At 40.8% G+C, this 20,878-nt stretch overlaps 2 protein-coding genes across 2 annotated transcripts in view; one reads left to right on the top strand and one right to left on the bottom strand.

The window, feature by feature from the left end:
- Window positions 1-2,160, top strand: part of col22a1 (collagen, type XXII, alpha 1) — a 70,257-nt gene extending 68,097 nt beyond the window's left edge. Inside the window, exons 61-65 of the mRNA XM_036515661.1 lie at window positions 171-350; window positions 908-974; window positions 1,095-1,277; window positions 1,635-1,712; window positions 1,849-2,160. Of these exons, the coding sequence (XP_036371554.1) occupies window positions 171-350; window positions 908-974; window positions 1,095-1,277; window positions 1,635-1,712; window positions 1,849-2,036 (696 nt within the window). The 3' untranslated portion in view covers window positions 2,037-2,160. The remainder of the gene's footprint in view (window positions 1-170; window positions 351-907; window positions 975-1,094; window positions 1,278-1,634; window positions 1,713-1,848) is intronic.
- A 5,997-nt stretch (window positions 2,161-8,157) lies between these two features.
- The window catches only part of LOC118769199 (collagen alpha-3(IX) chain-like), a 28,227-nt gene continuing 15,506 nt past the window's right edge, over window positions 8,158-20,878 (bottom strand). The window contains exons 13-37 of the mRNA XM_036516228.1: window positions 20,704-20,757; window positions 20,498-20,569; window positions 20,142-20,183; window positions 19,940-19,996; window positions 18,862-18,915; window positions 18,300-18,353; window positions 18,078-18,131; window positions 16,993-17,046; window positions 16,676-16,729; window positions 15,741-15,794; window positions 15,361-15,414; window positions 15,020-15,073; window positions 13,611-13,655; window positions 13,279-13,332; window positions 13,073-13,126; window positions 12,886-12,939; window positions 12,691-12,762; window positions 12,303-12,338; window positions 11,493-11,537; window positions 11,028-11,060; window positions 10,775-10,921; window positions 10,570-10,624; window positions 10,182-10,367; window positions 8,782-8,886; window positions 8,158-8,363 (exon numbers count right to left, since the gene is read on the bottom strand). Coding sequence (XP_036372121.1) covers window positions 8,158-8,363; window positions 8,782-8,886; window positions 10,182-10,367; window positions 10,570-10,624; window positions 10,775-10,921; window positions 11,028-11,060; window positions 11,493-11,537; window positions 12,303-12,338; window positions 12,691-12,762; window positions 12,886-12,939; window positions 13,073-13,126; window positions 13,279-13,332; window positions 13,611-13,655; window positions 15,020-15,073; window positions 15,361-15,414; window positions 15,741-15,794; window positions 16,676-16,729; window positions 16,993-17,046; window positions 18,078-18,131; window positions 18,300-18,353; window positions 18,862-18,915; window positions 19,940-19,996; window positions 20,142-20,183; window positions 20,498-20,569; window positions 20,704-20,757 — 1,749 coding nt within the window. The remainder of the gene's footprint in view (window positions 8,364-8,781; window positions 8,887-10,181; window positions 10,368-10,569; window positions 10,625-10,774; window positions 10,922-11,027; window positions 11,061-11,492; window positions 11,538-12,302; window positions 12,339-12,690; window positions 12,763-12,885; window positions 12,940-13,072; window positions 13,127-13,278; window positions 13,333-13,610; window positions 13,656-15,019; window positions 15,074-15,360; window positions 15,415-15,740; window positions 15,795-16,675; window positions 16,730-16,992; window positions 17,047-18,077; window positions 18,132-18,299; window positions 18,354-18,861; window positions 18,916-19,939; window positions 19,997-20,141; window positions 20,184-20,497; window positions 20,570-20,703; window positions 20,758-20,878) is intronic.

The raw sequence follows: 20,878 nt of genomic DNA, 5'->3' as shown, positions 1-20,878 counted from the left end.
AATTACCCAGGAGCCTAAAAAATGTGCATGCCATTTGAATCATAATGAGTTCGTGTCATAGGTCATAGGTCATTCTCACATGAAAAGTGACAGTGGTATCTGTCTTTGTCCCAGAAATTCCTCTCTCTCTGAGATTAATCCTCATATTTCTCCATCCCTTAATATTTCAGGGAGACCCTGGTATCAAGGGGGATAAAGGCCAGACCGGAGATCCAGGACACCCGGGGACTCCTGGTGTTCCCGGTCGAAAAGGACACACAGGGATGATGGGCATGTCAGGACCCCCGGGAGAGATGGGACCCTCTGGGCCTCCCGGGGCACCAGGACAGCCTGGCATTCCAGGAACTCGGGTGAGTCTCCACACCTCTAAATGACCGAGACACATTTCGCAATGTAGCTTTCACAGCAACTATAATTGCTGTCTTGCACCATATCTGTATATCTGATGTATCTGAACATCATGGACCTTCATCTGAATGCTGATCCAAATACGTGAAGATCTCTCTGACAAATTTTATCTATGATGTGTGCTACATCGGAGACAACTTGATTGATTGGTTGACAATAGAATACACAGAAATCTAGCGTCTAGCCAGACGGAAAACACAATGTGCTGACAGTATACAATTAGTTTTCTTTTTGTGAAGGTGAAAACAAATGGATTGATCGATTCTGCATCTTTTGGTCATGCTGAATATTAACTAGGCAATCTAGGTAATTATGCTGTAACTATTGGTCAGTCAACGGGCAGTTATTATATATTTACATCTTGCAAGGCCTTTAAAAAGTAGACTTAAAAAGTATTTGATATGGAATGTAAGTGTGTGATGTACAGGCTGCTTTGCAAACAGTGCAGTGTAAGTGCATACATACTATATTGTGACACAGTTCTTTATTTGAATTTCAGGGAGAGTCAACATCACTGGAACAATTGAGAAGGCTTATTCAAGAGGAGCTGGCAAAACAGTTGGATGGTAAGATTTCACTTTTTCCGAATGCCAGTCGTACTAGTCAGAGATGGGTATCTGCAAACCGTGTATTTTACCATCCCAGATACAGATCTCAATTTGCGTGCACTTGTGTTGCTTTTGTAGCCAAAATGGCGTACCTCATGGCCCAGATGCAGCCAACCCATGTGAAAAACTCAGTGGGTCGTCCCGGACCCCCAGGACCTCCAGGCAAAGACGGAACTCCAGGACGATCGGGTCCCCCTGGAGAGCCTGGCATCCCAGGCCAGACTGGATCAGATGGGCCTAGAGGGCCAATGGGTCCGAAAGGTATGTGAATTTTACTAAAACAAACACACATCCGAAGGCACTTGGTACAAGTGGAAAATGACAATGAATGAGAAAACACCTGCACCACGATGTATAGCTGTCACAACAATAGCTGTATAGTATAGTAGCTGTATACTGTTGTACAACAGTATAGCTGTTATACCCAGTATGGTCTGTGAGACACAGTAATAAGGTCACTGTTTTGGGGGAGCTATACATCAGTAGTTGGGGATGTTTTTTATTTGTTGTCCAAAACTCATGTGTCCTCAGTCCAAATTGTGACTTAAGCACTTAAGGAACAACCAAAAATTCCCATCATGTGGTGACGATCTGTCTCTGTGTCTCTGTGACCTACAGGTGAACGAGGATCCAAGGGTGAAAGAGGTGAACCTGGAGTGGGAGTGAGAGGAGAGATCGGCCCTCCTGGTCCTGCAGGTATTATTGGTTAATGGGGCTGACATTTTGAATATAAGGGATCTTCATACATTTTTTTTTCTTCCTGTGCGATATATATCTGCTTACAAATACTTTCGGATCATACATTTTTGGTCTGACTTTTCTTGCTCTTTAGGCATGGCAGGGACACCTGGCTATGGGAAAGATGGAATGCCAGGGACTCCAGGTGTACAGGGAGAGCCAGGACACCCGGGCCCCCAGGGGCCCCCAGGGCCTTCAGGACCCACGGGACAGTGTGACCCCTCTCAGTGTGCCTACTACGCCAGCCTGGCTTCCAGACCCGTCAACGTCAAGGGGACTTAAAACACAAAGACCCTGGGGCATGGCTATTTATGAACTTGGAGTTTCAGTGAACTAAGAACTGTTCTTTATAAAAATAATAATAATGATAACCTCGTTTTGGGGAGGGGTTTTCACGTAACGTTTGCTGCCGGTCAGAATTTGTTTTAGGGGTGGGGTGAGGGTGGGGGAGTGGGGGAGTCCGGTGGGAGTGGGGCGTCTGATACTTTATTGTCAGGGATAATCATTGTTTTCTGGCTGAGAGGAAGTACCAGCTTGGCTGCCCTAAATGGCAGTTAAAAAAGATACTCTTTACTGTTTCCAAACAATGTCATCAATCTGCCCGTACTTCCATCATTACCTCAGTTCTGACCCGGGAATAGATTAGCTTCGACTGAAAACCAGTCAATGGTTATATCATTGATGTGTTGCGAGGGGTTTTAGCCATTAACTCTTAATTATCCAGTGAAGGGATTTATACAGTTTATGATTATTGATGGGTGAAATGAGTGTCTGTAGGATTAAAAATGGAAGGAGACAATTTTGAAATATAGATAGCGATTTTCACTCAAGATCTTGAACAATCTTGCAATTTGTGGTAAACTATTTACGCTGAGCAGTCTTTTTTCTTCCTAAAGCAATTGGTAATGCAGTTATAAATAATTAACATTTTGGCCTGGGTGCTGTTAAGTATAAATTCTACACTTCCTTCTTTAATGGCCGTCGGTGTATTGGTTTAACAAAGATATTCATCTGTTTCCCCAAAGCCACAAAAATAATTTTGCTTTTGCAATCGGTTTGCCATGCTATTATATCATTTTCTTCTGCAAGGTGTGCATCTAGTGGGAACAAACACCACAAGCGAGATTTTGGTTCTCCAGAAAATGCAGGATTTGGGAACATTTAAGCTAGGTCAGGGGGGTGGGTGGCGGAATCACAAAATCTTAACAAACAAAGACAAATCAATGAATGTGTGTAGCTTGTAAACAGAGAGAATATTGCATGTGAAGCAGAGTGAAATTGCCTGTAAGCCCCAAAGAAAGGACCCTATAACCTCTTGCAGGCACTGCGGCATTCATGCGAGAAGGCTGGATCAATGCACCGCGGAGGGACAGCCTTCAAAGGCATCTATTGTTTGCCCCGACAAAGTGTCGCTGTAAAGCGGGCGGGTGGTAAAATTAGGCCTTGGATCTTCTGGTTTGAAAGAGAGAGACATTAAACCACTTTGTTGTACTAACTTCTCCAAAGCGTTATTTCCGTCCGTCGTGGCCTGTATAGTTTGTTAACATACCCCTGAGATGCAGACATCCGGGACCGGGGGAGGGGACAACAGTCTGGCTCCAGGCTGTTAGGCAACTAAGACGTTTTTTTCCTAATCGTTAGTCACATTACAAATTACCGAATACACACAGCCTCCTGATCTCCAGCTTTGGACAGCCACCAAGGAAGACGGGTTGAAGGATCGGTTCTGTCCCTAGCGGGCCAATTAAAGCTTCCTCAAACTAATGTGAGAGTCTGGAGGAAAAACACAGCATCTTAGAGAGTCTTCTGTCATGTACATCCTGTAAAGTAAAAAAAGAGAATCAGAGTCAGAACGTTGCCTTCTAAATCAAGGTAAAGAGGTCTTTCATGGCCAGTGTGTTTTCTACCTGTGTCTCTGATTCTCAGTTACCTTCTCCACATTGGCATGGACTAAGCCTGTCTCTGGGCCTGAGCCAGGACGGCAGCAAGGATCTCTCCAACACATAGACCCTCCTACTGAGCCAAAACCCAGTTTGCCATCTGGAACATGGGTTGTTGTTCTGAAGGTCACCCTAGAATATTATCCCATGAGCTTAGTGCATTGAGAACATCAGCCAGAGTGCAAGGCCGATGGAGCTACGCAGGGCCTTGTCCAGGAATAAAAATATATATATATCACCCTCTTCTCTTGGCTGACAGTTATTACCAGGCGACAGTGTCTTTAATATAGACTTGTATGGAAATCAATGCCCCCCAGTCCCATGACTGAAATGACCTGAATCTATTCAGCTTTAGGCTCTGCACTGCTCTCTGCTTCAGACATATTGCTTTCAGTAGACTTGTGATTGACTAAAATGCCTTTCATTTGAATCACTGTTTCTCATTGGCCATTGATTGTGCCTCGCCCATAACCAAAGAGTCACTGTTTAGCCACCGCTATTAGATGTTCCTGTTAACCTTCCAGAAAGAGAGACAGATTTAATCTTTGTTATCTTTTTGCCTCATAAAATGTAAAGTACCCTGTGATAACATTAGGTTTGCTACTAGTGCTCATTGGGATCAGACTGAATTCAAGCCAGAGAGTGGCATTCCTGCTTTTTTTCACACCAAATGAAATGACTTTAAAAAAAAGTGCAAATTATTTAAAAGGTTTGCTGGCCTGCAGTGTGTATGTTTGGCTGTATCTTCTAAGGTATCTTTTTCTGTGAGGGATGCATTAGAGAAGGGAAGATGTGGTGACTTTGATAAGCTGAAAGATTAGATCTATAAAGTCATAGTACAGTCTACAAGAGCTGCAGTCTATGAACATTGTTTGCCCTGTAAATATGGATACCTGCATCTACATTTTTATTTCATAGCTCCACATAGAAAACAAATGAAAGGTGCTAATTTTAAATGGTTTGTTTAGCTTTTTACATTTTACATAGCTGTATCCATTTTTACTCACAATCACTAGCTCATTGTTTTGAATCTGGGTTTTTTGTTAAATTAATTTAAAAGGAAACATGTTATTTTAAAATGTAGGCTTAACTGAATCAATCTATTCTTGTGTATACTGATAAAATGGTGCTAAAGTCTAAATTGGAATTATATTAAATGTCCAGGAACTGAAAAACGCATTTATGTTGTAATAAACATTGGAACTGGTCCATTTTATAGAAAAGTCTTGTTTTTAATATTAATATTCTTGCAAATTTCTGTGCTCTTTATTTGCTTAGTGTATAATAAATATTGTTTGTAAAATAACTGAAAGAATGTACAATGTTAAAATACGTGGCAAGTTTTTATTCCTCTAGATCATGCCATTAAAGATAAAAAATACTAAAGGTACCATAAAAATCAATGTAGTAGCCTGCTGCGGTGTGCAACTTCGCTTTCTTACTCATTAAAGAATTGCTTTCAATGGATTTTAACAAACTGTAATTAAGGTTAATCCCTTGGTGAAGTGATCTACCGGTGGATTCAATCTCTTTGTCACGTTACTTAGCAATACCGTTGTGTCACTTGGGGAAGTGTGGGACTGTGTGTGTCTCCAACAGAGAGACCATACATTCGAAATACGACTCATTGGCAGTTGGCAGCTTCACCTGGTAGGGTGAAAATTAGGATAAAATCATTATCTTGGATGTGATGGTAACGTTTTCCAGAGTTTATTGAAGATTGTGCAATTCCTTGCTGATTTGTACGAGAGCTCAAGCCACTGAACTGCAGATGAGAGAGACGAGACGCTAATCTATTATTTAACAAAGATTAAAATAGATCCGCAGCGTGACTTGAAAGAACGCGTATTACAACAAAGAGGTGCCCTTGAGAGGACGAGCGTTGTTCAGTCGCGCCAGCCCGCGGCAGCCGGTAAAGGTCATGTTTACACACGAAATGAATCGGGGAGAGCATAGGTTGGGGTGTTTGCTTTCCCCCGTGGTAACCAGGCAACAATCGGAATGCCCCACAAAGGTCCATATTCTGCAGGTCTAATAAAATAAAAAGCAGCAACTTCAAACGGCCATAAATTGCTTCAATAGGTACAGTATCCAGCTGCATAAATGAACAGTGTTTAAATATATCTATATATTAGCAATGTGGCCAAAATTGTGGTGTGACTAGGCTTCATTTTGAAATCAGTCATGTTACTGGCAGACCCATTTTTGCAAGCATTCCTGCTGACTTAAAGAGAGTATGTTCTTTGTACATGTAACTTGCCATTTTTTTGCCATTTTTGTACACCGAAAGTGTATTTTTGTGGACATACATATGCAAGTATAAGTAATCCAAGTGACCCTGTGCAAAGGCTTTCAAGAAGGAGCTAAATAAATAATAATGTTAAAATGGCAGCAATGGGGCAGAACTTTTCGCATAGACAATCTTGGCTGCCTGTCTTGCAGTGAAGGTTAATGGGATGTTGAAGGGATTTGCCATGGTGATTTCTGGGATGGTAATTGTATACATGCAACTGCTAGGGCAAATAAAAATGTGCCACTATGATTCCGGATTATTTTCTCATGGCATTTCCATTGAATGAGCAGTGGCATGTGGTGTGATATTTTGTGAATAGAATGCGCAAATATATAGATCTATACAAGCACAAACATCCTGTGGAACCTGAGCTGCAAAGCTAATTTCAGTGGTTCTGTCAAGACTTTTTGGTGCAATATAAGTTGAGCAATCAATCAAATTATATTTCATACAATGCACAAAACAAAGACATGGTAAAAGAAAGCAGATCTGGACAGCGCTGGAAAAGGCAGCAGCAGCAGACAAATGCAAGATTTCCATCTGCCTCAAGATCCGAGCTTTAAGGAATCCAGTTGGGATGGAGATGAACCTGTTTGGGGAGGAGCCTGTGATGTAAATAGTGACCAGTTTTCCTTAATGGTCTGTACCATTAAAGATTCTGTTCATTGCCTCAAAGATTCTCCACTGAGATGGACCAGCAGCCTGGAAAGACACTCCCTCACACCCCCAGCGTTGACCTGCTGCAGAACCTCTGGAAAGACTCGAGACAACCTGATGCCCTTGGATCTTATTGATAACATGGTGAGGCACCAAAGAAAATTTGGTCAATATGGATGCTCTTCTGTTTCTCTTAAAACATACCCAAGATCCCACCTGGCACCTTGTTTAACTTGATGGTCCCTCAGACCCTGTGATAGGAGCAACAGGCTGAGAGCTAAGTACAATGTGACCTTGATCTGTGATGTAAGCCCCAGAATGATGCCCAGAAAGAATACTATGGTGGCCTGACAGTTCAGGGCAGTGCCCAAATAATGATGTTCCCTTGAATGTGATATATCTAGCTAAATCATTCGATTCACAACATTATGTATTCTTGTACATTCAACTCTCTGAGAAATATGTGCAAGTATTACTTTCATAACAATTTTTAAATTAATCTTGTTCATAGCTGAATTGTGTTTATGAAGAAAAACCTGTTTCATTGATATGTTAGTTAAAGTTAACAACAAATATCAATTAAATCCTCACCTAAATCTTATGAATACAAAATGCTTGGGAATCTAAGAGCTTGAAACTTTTTGCAGACTTTTGGGTTAAGAAAACACACAGCAGAGAAGATTATCAAACTACACATTTTCACAACAGTTTATTACAATAACCAGATTAGGGGGAGTAGGTTTTGAAAAATAACTTTACATTTTTAATTGACCAAATGTTAGTGTTGTCCAAAACTACAACATGTCAATTCAATATCTTATTTGAATTCCTTAGTATGACATTATTAAAAAGTAATTATGGTCAAGCACAAGCCAGTTTGTCAGTGACTGTTTTCAGATGTCACATTACTATGGAAATGAATCAAAACCTTACCTGAGTACAAAATCTTACTTGATCCCTTTTTCCATATAGCACCCTAAAATGTAATTTGTAATGTGTCACACGTGAGACAATGGTACAAATGAGCCTTTTTTTCTCAAATTTGATTTTCATGTTTAAACTAAAAGGAAAACAATGCATGCAAAAATTGTGACATGAAAGGTTGTGATTTTTGTCATAATATTCCATAACTGACTTGTATTCCTGGGTTTAAAGTATATTCTGCTTCTGGAGGCTAAAGTGACATGAGAATCTGTTTCAGTACCATGTCATAGTGTTGAGCTTTGTTTTGAGTCTAGTTCAGCGGTGGGCCCATGTGACACCTTGTCTTCATAAGGTTACATTAATATCACCAAGCTGTGATTTCTGTCTTGGTCATAGGAACATACCGACAAGCAATCTCATCAAGTCGTCACTCAGCCAAAAGGTGAAAGCTCTGAACACTATGGTTGACATTTCCCTGGGTTTCATGGGAGAGGGAGACATGTGAAGTCTCTTCAAGTTTGTCGCGGTTACTGCCCGTGCGAAATGGTTTGTTTCCCCCTTTTGTTTTCGTGAATGGTGTCGTCGGTCCTCATGGCCCCTTCATGCTTGATGATTTCTTCCCGCTCACTGGTAGGAACATGGGCGGGGCCCTCCCGAAACAGTCCGATGGGTCGCACAACCCGGGCGCTCCCGTGGGGCCCCTGGGGCCTGGGGTGCCGGGTACCCCTGGAGATCCAGTCTCTCCCCGGGCCCCGTCCCGTCCGTCCTTCCCCACACCAGGGACCCCAGGTGCCCCTACAAAATGAACATAGCTTCCTGAACACCTGATCACATACGCCTCTTCTCCTAAAATGACCTTAAAACTGAAAAAGTCAAATTCAAGTCTCAGCCACTGGATCAGTAGCAGTGTGGCTTGTGTAAGATGGATGCTATTTCCATTTTTGATTGGAGGTGTGTCTGAAATAGAATCTCCTCTCTTTTCTGATGCAGTACAGCCCTCAGAGCTTTGATGGAAATATCTGCCCTATATTTCCCTCTGGAATGTTGTATATTCTTATCTTCCCCAGTAATAACACAGCACAATAACCCAGAGTTTAATACTGTAAAGTATCTCCTGTGATTGAATGTGGGATTATCTTTGGCACCTGAATTCCTCAATATCTGCTCTTTCCTGTTGTTGACTTGGTTGGGATAGTAAAAATCAGTGGTATACCTGGCGGACCTGGCTCGCCTGGACTACCTCGGGTCCCCACTCCGTTCTCTCCTCTCTCCCCCTTCGCTCCTGCTTCACCTGCAGTGAAAAAGGGGAGGTCACCTTCTGCAACATGCTCTAATTGATGGCCTTCTAAAAACAACGCTAAACAGAGACTCGGATTAGAGATGTTTCTCGAGACGAAGGTGCCTTAAAAGTTTATGATGCCATCTGTTGTGCAGATCGAGAAACCGTGTGAACAGAGATGGCCGTTCATTTTAACAAAGCATTTTCTGTTAATGATGGCACAAATGTCACTTGTAGAAGTTGATCTCTAAGAGTTATAAATGACATAATGTTTCAGACATTTGTCATTTTTAGCCTGTGGTTGAACATCTGGCACAGGAAAACAACTGACAAAACAATCCATCCAAGTCAACCTTGAGACACTGGCTGACATCTCTTGTGGATTCTCAAAAGCCTCCTCAGAATAGGGTCTGCTTTAGCAAGAATGTCTGGGGTCACTATTGCTGTTACTATATCAGTTACTATGATCAGATTTATCGCTATGTATGCAATGTATTCTCATTTTTTACTTTTGCTGTCATTTGTTCATTTGTTTTTTGGAAGAAAGATGAAGTATTTCCTCTTCAGTGAACATCCTTTATTTCAGACTGTTTCTCAACTGCCTCTCAGATTTGACTAATGAAATTATGAAAGTAACATTTTTTATTGCTCACATTACATTTTTGTTAATTCCAACAATTTTGTTTTTTTTTTGTTAATAACAACTATCATTCTCATTTAACAAATTATGATAAATTGGAATACAATTTCTTTTTATATTTTTCAACCATGCTCAAACCTAGGCCCTAATCCTACTCTGTCAAACATCCAAAAACCGCCAAAAATCCAGTTCTTTTTACTTCCATTTTTCCTGAAAACTTATTAACTTTCCAACATAATTCCACATTTTCTTTTCAGATTTTTTAGGGCATTCAGAGTAATTTCTCCAAAATTTTAAATGAAAAATATTGCTGTAATATTTTGCAGACGTGTAAAAGAATGGACAAATAATGAGTAGTGTTTAGCTGCAGACTCAAATGACACAGGGGTCAGGAAAAACAGTCTTCCTTTACAAAAGGCCATAAAAATGACTATTACCTTTTTTAATTGCTAATTAATTTAGTATTATGGAATCTCATTTGCTATCGGAACTGGCAGCAGTACACAGATCTGGCCCTGGTAGACCAGTAGGCCCCTGGTGTGCTCTAATTCAATTAATGGAGTTAATTAGTGGGATGGGATGCATTTACGCCTTGCCTTCATACTTGATGAAAAAAAGAGGATCTACAGCCTGCTCCTGTCAGGCAAGGTCATGCCAGACCTGCACTGTATGCTGCAGATTCGCAGAACCATACCTTTCTGTCCTGGAATTCCATGGAATCCTGGTGGTCCTGCTAACCCCATCAGACCCCGGGGTCCAGGTGTTCCCACGGCGCCAGCTGGCCCTGGGGGTCCAGGGGGGCCCATTGCCCCCGGACTCCCAGGGGCCCCAATAGCTGCTGGTGCTTTGAGGGCTGCTTTTTTGAACTCATCTAAATGCTCTGAACAGAATTGGGGAAGAAAGCAGTAAGTTTTAAAGGAATTGCTCTGGAGGAAAGTGAGCTACGCCACAAGTTGCACCATTTAATTGCTCTTCAAAGGTGCAATTAACTTGCTTTACAATCCAAAATGAAAATGTATTTAAAGGAAATTGGCTCTTTACAGATGGGGACCGTAAAGTGGATGTAATTACGAAGTTCGCACCTTCGACGATGCTGAGGCAGATCTCGCGGATTTTATGTTCGCTTGCCTTAGGGCCCTTTGAGCAGCAAACAGAAAAAAAAAAACAAAATGCAAATTAAACAAACTCTTAAGCAATGTGCTCTGCCTGTGTGTTGCAGACACAAATAAACTGGGGAAAGGGCTATTCGAAAATAAAGTCAAGCTTGATATGGAATGGGTTACGTACAGGTAGGCCACGGGGGCCAGGGGAGCCGGGCATACCCCTCTCCCCCTCCAGTCCTCGGGGCCCTAGGGGGCCGGTCAGCCCCTCATGACCTGGCTGACCCGGCCTTCCATCTGGCCCTTTGGCACCTCTGTCTCCTTTAGCTCCTGGCTGAAAGAGGACATTGCCACAGGTTACATATCATTAGCACAGTGATTTGAAAAATGGAAGCACTTTGATTAGTAAGCCTACAAATGTGTTCAAATGTAACACATACTTCTCCTTTAATTCCAGGATTTCCGGGAGGGCCCTGTTAAAAGCAGATTCACAGTTAAAATTACTGGATAGGAGTTAATATTAAGTGGCTGGTAAGTGCACTATAAATACAAAGTAAGTACAAAGGTAAGTATTGTGTATCTGACATATGATCAAACATAAGTACAAAGGTAAGTGCTGTGTATCTAACTTGACTAAACATAAGTACAAAGTTAAGTATTGTGTATCTACATTAAAACTAAATGTTTGTGTAATTACAGTACACAGAGGGTTATGGTGGAATTTTGAGTTGGTATTAGGTTTAGGATTGGGGTAAGTGTACGGCTAATTAGATAACCTGTAATTACGTAAACTGCAAACTCCTTCTTTTCCCCTGTGACCGCCTGGCTACACATGTTTTTAGTACCTAAGGGAATTGAAGCATATTGTTTGAATACATCAGTGAATATATATTAAGATGGTATACCGCGTCACCCTTGGGCCCAATATCCCCCACAGCTCCTGGATTACCCTACACACAAAACAAAAGCTTATGTAAGAGGAGCTGTGCCATACGTTTGAAAGCTCCTGTGGCAGAAACATGCATTTCAACACACAAACCTGAATGAGTAGTTAAGACTTAATTAATTAAAAGCTAATACAAAATTCAACCTTGTGACTGGCTATTCCAACACTATAGTGTAGGCCTCTGGAGGCTTTCAACTCATAATGTTGACAACTTAACATTTACAACTTGAGCATTACAATGGTATTATTATTATCACCATATTACTGCTGTGAATTAGCATTTCATAGTGGCTTTTCTTTCGAAAACAAAAATGCTGAGATGAAGGCTTTTGAGGAAAACTGGGTCAGTAACATGCAGGCTCAAAGGGAGCATCTTTCCGTGTGTGTTTTAGTTTAATTACACTTCAGATTCTTGCATAAAATAAAACAATTTGCATATTATTAAGGACAATTTACGAATACTTCAGGCTAAAGTTACTAAATCCTTGGAATAACTAATTACAGCATGTATAATTCTAAGTGCGATTTAGTAAAATTCCTAGATAATAACAAATTGTTACCTTTAGTTCTGAATCTCATTAACTGTAGGGCTTTAATCATGATCTCCATGGATAAAATGTGTATGTCAGCGCAAAACTCAAAAGGAATCAGTTCATCTTCAAATATAGAGTAAATTCAACATTAGATTAGCCACTAAATTTCCAGCAGTCTGCACCAAGGGATAAAAAAGCATGGACACGTGGATATAAGCACAGATATGTCATAGTACCTCACTTCCTTTTGGACCAACCGGACCAATGGGACCCTGTTGTTTAAAAGAAATAGAGCAAATGTCTTCACTGACACATACAGGACAACACAAAGTCTGAGACATTGGGCTCCAAGATCTCATTCTTAGAGACTCCATCGAATATATATATTTTATAGAACTTTATGTAAAGATGGTAGATGTCATTCATACAGTGTTAACGTAATCAAATAAAACACCAGTTTTGAAATAAATCCTGCTAGAAAATACTTGTTGCTTTAATCATTTAAATAAGCATGTTGAGAGAGAGATTTTTTTAGTTTCCAGTGAGCAAAACAATGATACATTTAGCTTTTTATTTGAAGGAACATGCAATTAAGCCAAAAGGAAATGGCTGGTCTCAGTATACCGGTTCTCCCTTGTGTCCTGTGTGACCTTTGATTCCACGGGGACCGATGTCACCTTTGTCACCTTTATCCCCCTAAAAAAGGCACAGAGAATGAAGGGAATTTTGGAAAGAAACATGTATAACACACACAGAAGTGACATTGAACATGAACATATTGAAACACTTCTATATATAATAACATTTCATTAATTTCACCTGTGGTCCAGGAAGCCCTGTAGGTCCCACAGGTCCCTGTTTCCCAGGTTCGCCCTTAACACAGATGAGATGAGACAACACATGAGACTTTAGCGCGGTAATTGTTGCCATGACCTGTTAACACCATTCAAGTGGAAGTGTAATATTATATTTCAAAGCATTATTTTATCAGTGGATCAATACATACAGTAGATCCCTTTGCCCCGGGCAATCCGTTTTCGCCTGCGGCTCCGTCTGCCCCCTGATTGACAGAAACACTCATATTATTACAGATTCACTTTACATGGATTCAAGCTTCTCCATTGATAATCGACAAGGAAGCACGCAATAATTTTATTACATAACCCTGTGTCTCATATAAACTCAAGAGGTTCCGGAGATGTTGATACTCACTGGTTTACCAGGTAGCCCGATTGGGCCTAGCGGTCCCTCTGCGCCAGTCTCCCCCTGCAACAATGCACAGCATAATGGTTCCCCCAAATTCATTTTAAATGAACATATGCTCAGTCAACTCAGTGTAATTCACCCTGGCAGGAGTCACGTACTTTTGCTGCCATTGTGAGGCATCCCCCTGTCTGTCATGCAATACATATTGTACTTGAGGAATGAGATCTCTGCTTCCTGACCATAGTTTTGTGATGCCATAAGGTGTCTATCTGTCTGTCTGCTGTTATCTAGGTTATCACCATTGATGTCTTGCTTAACTGGAGAACGGTTAGGGTTACCTTATCACCCATTGGACCCTTAAGGCCTTGCTTTCCTGGCAATCCCTGTGAGGAATGACATACACAATTTGTTCAGCAAAGACTTCAGGATCATTCAAGGTGGATCAGCACATTATTATTGTTGGGTTTAGGTGAACGGGTGTTGGAATGGATGCTGCAACAGTGATGTGGATTGTTTGGTATGGTAAAACATTTGAAATATTTTGTTTATGGTTTTCATGGTTTCATGAAAGGCACAGTTATGAATATCTGTAAGGAGGTCAGTGAAATGAAAAGGCTTGTAAAGCAGTGCTACAATATATAGATTACATTACTTTCGCTTAGCAGACACATAAAGAGTGACTTACATAGCTTACAGTTTTTACATTATCCATTTATGCAGATGGATGCCCAAAGGTGTAACAGCAGTGGGCCTCATGGGAATCAAATCAGCAACATTTGCATTACAAGCCCTTAGCACTAAACCACTCTGCCGTATGTATTATACAGCGTACGGGTTGGGCTAAGGTCTTCCTCACATTCTACATTTTGCTACAAGAACTTCATTGACTGTGACTGTATCTGGATATCAGTTTTATCTAAATCTGATTATTCATGTACCTCATCAAAAAAATGGTGTATAAACACTGCCATCTTCAATACCTTAATTTCTTTTATTTAAGTTGCCTTACTGACACTCCCACCCACACTCACAGCTTGTAAAAAGTATCATCCATAACAGTGTTGGGATCTGAGGCATACTGAAGTTGTCATAGCATATTAGATTGTCTAAGCCATTTTTCTGTATTAATTTGTTTGAGCAGCGGGTGGTTACAGCTGCGGGAACCACTCCTGACAGGCCAGCGGAGGAGCCTCCTCTGTCTGTGTATTAAGCACGGGAGTTATTTTCACTGCTTTCAATTTGCTCTACGGTTGGAAGGTCTGCCTGTCTGCAGAGATGTCGCAGCTCATACATCACGCATATTTTTAATGCGAGTGAAGTTTAACACGCAGGGGAGAGAGACCTGCCTGTGCTTCCTCCCCCCCAGAATTGACACGTTTCGAATGGATTTTGCAACAATGCAAATACAACGTGATCTGCTGTAAGGCTGTTGTAGCGTACCCCAGGGGCGTTCTCAAAAAAAAAAAGAAAGTTTCCTTCCAGTAGTTTATCTTATAATTATCACTTGACATGTATATCTAACTGGAGCATGAAATTAACTTTACATTTTCTTCAAAAGTCAACAGCTAATTGGACATACCCTGCTCAACTAAATAATTCCCTGCAAGTTAGATTTGTTATATGAATTCTTGGCACGTCCAAATGAAAATTTTCCACACCCAAACCGCCTTTCAGCTATTTACAGAACACAGCTTGCCGAGATTGTTTTGAGCACATGAAGACGGTAGAGATTAATTAATGCACTCACCGGAATTCCCACAATACCCCTGACGCCCACTGCCCCTGGCAAGCCAGGCTCTCCCTGTCAGAAACAATGGGAGATTTGAATGATATTACATAGTTTACACCATAGGTAGTTGATGATATATGGTACATGGCAAACATTGTGAGATATGAATGATGTTGTACACTACAGATAGTTAATGATATTTCACTTTCTCAGATGACAATAATGTTATGGTTAGAGGTTCAAAACCATCCCTGTAAGATCTTGGCAATTGCTATAGATATAGATATAGATGTAGATGTAGATGTAGATGTAGATATAAATATAAATATGGATGTAGATATAGGTATAAATATACCAACCTTGGCACCATCTGCTCCAGGAGTACCATCGACACCATCTTTTCCTGGTTCACCCTGTAATCAGAGTCCATCATTAAAAATAGGTCTCTCTTGGCTGCCTACTGCAATGAATCAGACCTCCTCTTCCTAAGGATCTCCTGACTAATATTCTGCAGAGGGTAATATTTGTTGTGTCAATATAAAGACTAAGACATACATAAATCATGTGCAGATGCACTCTGTGCAGAGTAAATGTAATTTGCAAATGCTTATTTATATCACCTGCACACAATTGCGATAGGATATAGATACTGCATGTAAGTCACACCAGTCCTTTAGTGGGTTCTATTTCAGTCTTAGCCAGATGGAAGGAAAACCCTAATAAATTGCAAATTACTTACAGTGTCACCTTTCTGCCCAGGAGCACCCTGTTCTCCTTGAGGACCCACTGGACCCTGAAGTACACATAAAATTACTTTAAAAACTGTCAATAGAAACTAAGATGTCTGATCCTGTGCTTTACACCAAAGGTTGACTCTCCACTTTGTTGCACATAAAGGTTCTGGTGAAAGCTGGTGGATATGACTATGACTATGCCTAATTTGCTGCCTCCTCAAGGGATAGGGAGCAGGGAATTAAGTTCAATGCAGACGCTGCACAAATCTAATTATTTGTCAAATGAACTTGAGTATGTGTGTATATAAATGAGTATATTGTTGTTGAAGAAATATTTGAGGGTTGCTTCTCCTCAGAGAGAAAGCCATGAGTGGAATGCCCAGAATTTATAGTGACCAAGGCGACAAAGTGTTCAACTTTTGTCCACAATGTGTAGGATGTCATTCGATTCGAGTCAATAGCATCTACATGCACTACATTTCATGCTCCTGACCTCAACCAAAAAAAAAACGATGAATGAATAACATGAATAACAAATAGTTAAATGAGTGTGTCCACCATTGCTATTGGCTGTACATTAGCCAATGAATGTGAACACATCACTTTCATTGCATTTGTAGCATTGGTTACATGTTTTCCTGTGTTTCTTACTGATTATAGACAAATACTCTCTTTTTTTGTTATTTCTGTGAATTTTGAAATCATTGTAGCAGAACTTGAATACATTCCAGGCCTGGCCGCCCATAAATATTTATATGAGTGTCTCTTCACTGAAACTCTAAGAAGAGATCTGAATTCTGTAACAGTGACTGGAGGGAAAACAGAGTTTTGAGCCTCAGTAGTGCTTCCATTCTCAGCAATTTACAGCCTTTGAATCGTACAATCGGCATATCAATGAATGGGACTCCAGAATCATGGGAAACGGAGGGTATGTACTCACCTCCTCGCCTTTAGGACCCTCCAGACCTTGACGTCCTCGAATGCCCTCCACACCCTAATGTAAACCACATGCCAAATACAATGTAACAGGAAGCTGCAGTGCTGTTTTATGGTTCCAAATAACAGTATCACCGCAAATCATATATGGATTAATTCAGCATTGCCCTTGTCTTTGGATAACATTGCATGGCTATGAACAGTTTTAAAATGCCACAACTGAATAGATAATGAGGTTCAGCAGGGCCTTCCGACCTTCACCGCTTGACTGTGAGTCAGCATGCCACACATGAATTAAGCAAAGGAACAAGGCGTGCTTACAGGAGAGCCAGGCGGGCCTGTCGGTCCAGGAATACCATTGAACCCAGGGGGACCCTGTGTAGGTGAGAGAAATGATGAATTATCTTGAAACAATTAGCAGCCTCATCTTTTAAAGATATGCAATGAGACTAAATTACATATATCAAAGCTGGGGTGGGAATGTAATGTAGACCGAGGAGTGGAGATACACAGTCAAACCGCATGAAAGTAAAAGTTCGCTTCTTCCATTTATTTTCCTTCAGATATGGGTGCAAAATACGCCAGCATTAGCAGGCCTGAGAATTCTCTGCGGTTGGTGAGGAGTTAGTATTCTGGGTACATAATCAACACAAATGCTCTCCACTGTAAAAACATTCACTGTCTGACACGCTGTAATTTGACTGGAGAGAAGACAAATACTTTAAAAACAGTGCAATAGACAAGCATACACATACATAATAATTGATCTTGGAAGCTAAGTCATGAAGTTGTGTACTGCTGAAATATAATGGTGTTATTTCCTTTGGGAACATCAAACTAAAAGAGCATCATGCAAATGGTGGGAATGAATCACATCCATCAACAGCAGCATTTCAATGCGCAGTCTCATCTGTGTTTTAAGACTAGACTTAATGCAGTGCTGTAGCTCAGCAGAAAGCATCCTTCTTTTTCCTGCCATTTTGAGCAGCACCCAGGCCAAGTAAAGACAACAGGCACTTAGCTATACACATGCAGGCACTTAACAGCATAACTTTTTTTTTCTCAAAATATGACATGCTAGTAATTACAAATTCAAAACATAAATCTATAATATAATATATCTATATGATATATATAAAATATATCATATTAGACATGCATGATATTGTGCATGATTCTTATAAGCAGAATGATTCTTGTAAGCAGATTGCTTGGTGCTTAAAAGTGGAGTATTTAAACAGTTTTATTGTAGGAATGTTTCTGCTCCAGTATATGTCTTCACAATATGTAATCGATTCTTGTATCAGTGTATCTCAGTGGAGAAGTTTAGTGCACCGTATTTGTTCATTCATTTCTGAACAGATAATTCATCTTTTACAGACAGGTTTACAAGCTTTCAGGCTTACCTTGTCACCCTTCTCTCCAGGTTCACCAGGAGGTCCCATTGGTCCTCTTGCCCCCTGCGGAATAGCTTAATATTAATGGCCCGTTTGTATGTTTTAACATTTCATTGCCAAAATTGCAGTAGTTTTATAAAAGTCTTGTATATGTAAGTCTTTCTTATTGTTCTTGTCCTTTCCACAAGTCTAATATACCATGACTTCATATAAAAAAGAATGAACACTTACATCACTTCCTGTCCTTCCAGGCAGTCCCTGTACACCAGATGGACCTGGCTCTCCCTTTAGGAAAATAAAAAAAAAAACAAGCACAACCCACTGTTGACTGCAAAACTGAGAAGGTTTGTGCATTCCAAGGTCAGATTTACATGAGAAACGGTTTTGGCATTTGGGCTGTATTTACTGAACAGCATCTGACATTTTGCCATTTTGGTTTGCAGAGGAGCACAATGCATTAAGTTTAATTTCACCAAAGATAGAAACCGCTGAAAATGTCTTTGGCTCCTACTGAGTCCCTCGCTGCACACCTCATCTGTTCTAAGATGGCATCCACCACTGTGGCAAAATAGTTTGAAACCATCACTTGAAAGCGCTAGATTGCTGGTTGAAGTCGAAGGGGGGTATTGCTCGTGCACCCCTCAATTGCAATGTGTCAATATGTAGTTAATATATAAAATACATTAAACTATCAAGTCTTTGTAGGATCACTACTAAGCAAAAGATTATTAATGATTGATGTGGGGCGCAAATGTGAAAAGTCCCATGTCTTCATGCACACTTTTTGCATTACCTTTTGGCCCGGTTTTCCTGCTTCTCCAGGCTCGCCCGGGATTCCTTTGTGACCCTGCGAATGAGAGCATCTGTCAATATCATTGATAAAACTGTTTGACCTTGCAAAGGTCTGAGTCGAGCGAATGACAGCTATTGTTTAACTGCCCGATAGGATGGAATCAGCATTTCTCAGACCTAATCATTCAGTGACAGGCCACCTTGCTTCCCTCTATTGAAAATTGTACCGATGATCAGTAGTTGTTTGGAAGCAAAATGCATTTGTAAACCAGCATTGTAAATGCCACCTGCTTGCTTTTCAGTAAGACTATACACCTCCGCAGTGCTAGTTACAAGGAATAGTAGTATCATGTTCCAATTGTGTATAAATACTGTATATATTATGGGGTGTGCCGACTAGCTGCAATATACTGATATTGTTACAACTTTGGACAATTTTCAAACTATGATAATCATGCAACTAACTTTGTGGTAAGAAATGAGCTGAGTATTTCAACAATAATGATGGACTTGTTAATGCTATAGACTGCCATCTATTGACCTAATTTGGGTTGAAAAGTGGGGATATGAGCTTGAGGAGAGAAATCTACATGCCTTCAGGTGTCTTCCCCTAAAATGAGTGCATACTATAATTTTATAGCTTCTCTACTGTTATTGGGCCAAAGAGAATAACCCAAAGTTTGGACGTGCTCATATTGTAATAAAACAGGGCAATAAAATTGACAGCTAAGCCTGACCTGTCTTGACAGTAATAATAGATTAATTCTTTGTATATTATATCGGTATATTCAGACAGCCATTTCTATATAGTTGAAAAAGACTACATCCAACATCCATGTGTGTATGTGTGTGTGTGTGTGTGTGTGTGAGTGTGTGTGAGTGTGTGTCTATATATATAGGGGCTTCAATATTTATTCATACCCCTAAGATGCAGTCAGTTTTAGTAAGTACCAGAGGAATGAACAAATATGGAGGGCAGCACACACACACACACAGACACACACACAGACACACACACAACAGTAGACAAAGATATGTTTTTCTAAGATAATCCCCGGTTACGTTTTGTTATTCATCACCTTCATTCCCGGCACTCCTGGATTTCCTTGTGGTCCAGCAGGACAAGCAGCTTGGCACTGTCACATATCAAGAGAGGTATCTTTAGCACAGGAAATCAGAGCTGAGTTATTTCGAACGTGATTGCTACAGTGGAATGCGTTGCTGTCCCCAATCCCGCATTTGGCAGGTCCCAGTTCCCTCGGAAGGCCACGTGGGACTCACCGATTCTCCACTCCCCTCTGGGCTGGATGCTCCTGGAGGACCCTGAAAAAAAGGACAGACACCCTGAAAGCTTCCAGCTGTGGATGCTAACACATCAGTGCACAGAACAGGTAAGCAATCAGCAGCATCCCTGATATAAATTCAACATCACTGCCAGTCTCAGATTTATTTATACATATATATGCAGGAAAGATGGTTGAACTATCGAGTAGGTGGCAGAAGTAAGTAAATAGCCACAAGGTGGTTGGATCAGTCTGACTCATAATGCAGTGCTGCAGCACACAACTGCACATTTATGGGGGGAGACTGAGATTAAGACTAAGAGAAAAGACAGTAAATTTAATTAGAGTTCTTACCACAGGCCCTGGGGGTCCTGGGGGACCTGGTGCCCCGGGGGCTCCCACACCACCACTTGGTCCTGGTGGACCCTGTGAAAATGTAGGGATACAGGATGAATGCATTTTCCTCAATAGCATCACTTGAAATGGTTTTGAAAGCTTAAAAGGCCTTTGCTTTTGGACTTTTGCTTGTTTTTATATCGTATGCCATTTCTGGCACCAACCTCAGGTCCAATGTTTCCAGAATCCCCTGGTTCACCAGGTTTCCCCGGTGGTCCCTGCACATTTTAGAAAAAAAAAAACACTAGTAGAAATATTTCTAATTATTGGATCAGTACTACTGAATTCCCACATCGCAATGGAAGGGAAATTAGCAACACTTAGTTCTACTCCAAACGA

This window comes from Megalops cyprinoides, chromosome 21 (genome assembly GCF_013368585.1).
Source record: "Megalops cyprinoides isolate fMegCyp1 chromosome 21, fMegCyp1.pri, whole genome shotgun sequence".
Taxonomy (NCBI): domain Eukaryota; kingdom Metazoa; phylum Chordata; class Actinopteri; order Elopiformes; family Megalopidae; genus Megalops; species Megalops cyprinoides.
The sequence above is the reverse complement of the archived record's forward strand: the minus strand, read 5'-3'. Positions and strand labels throughout refer to the sequence as shown.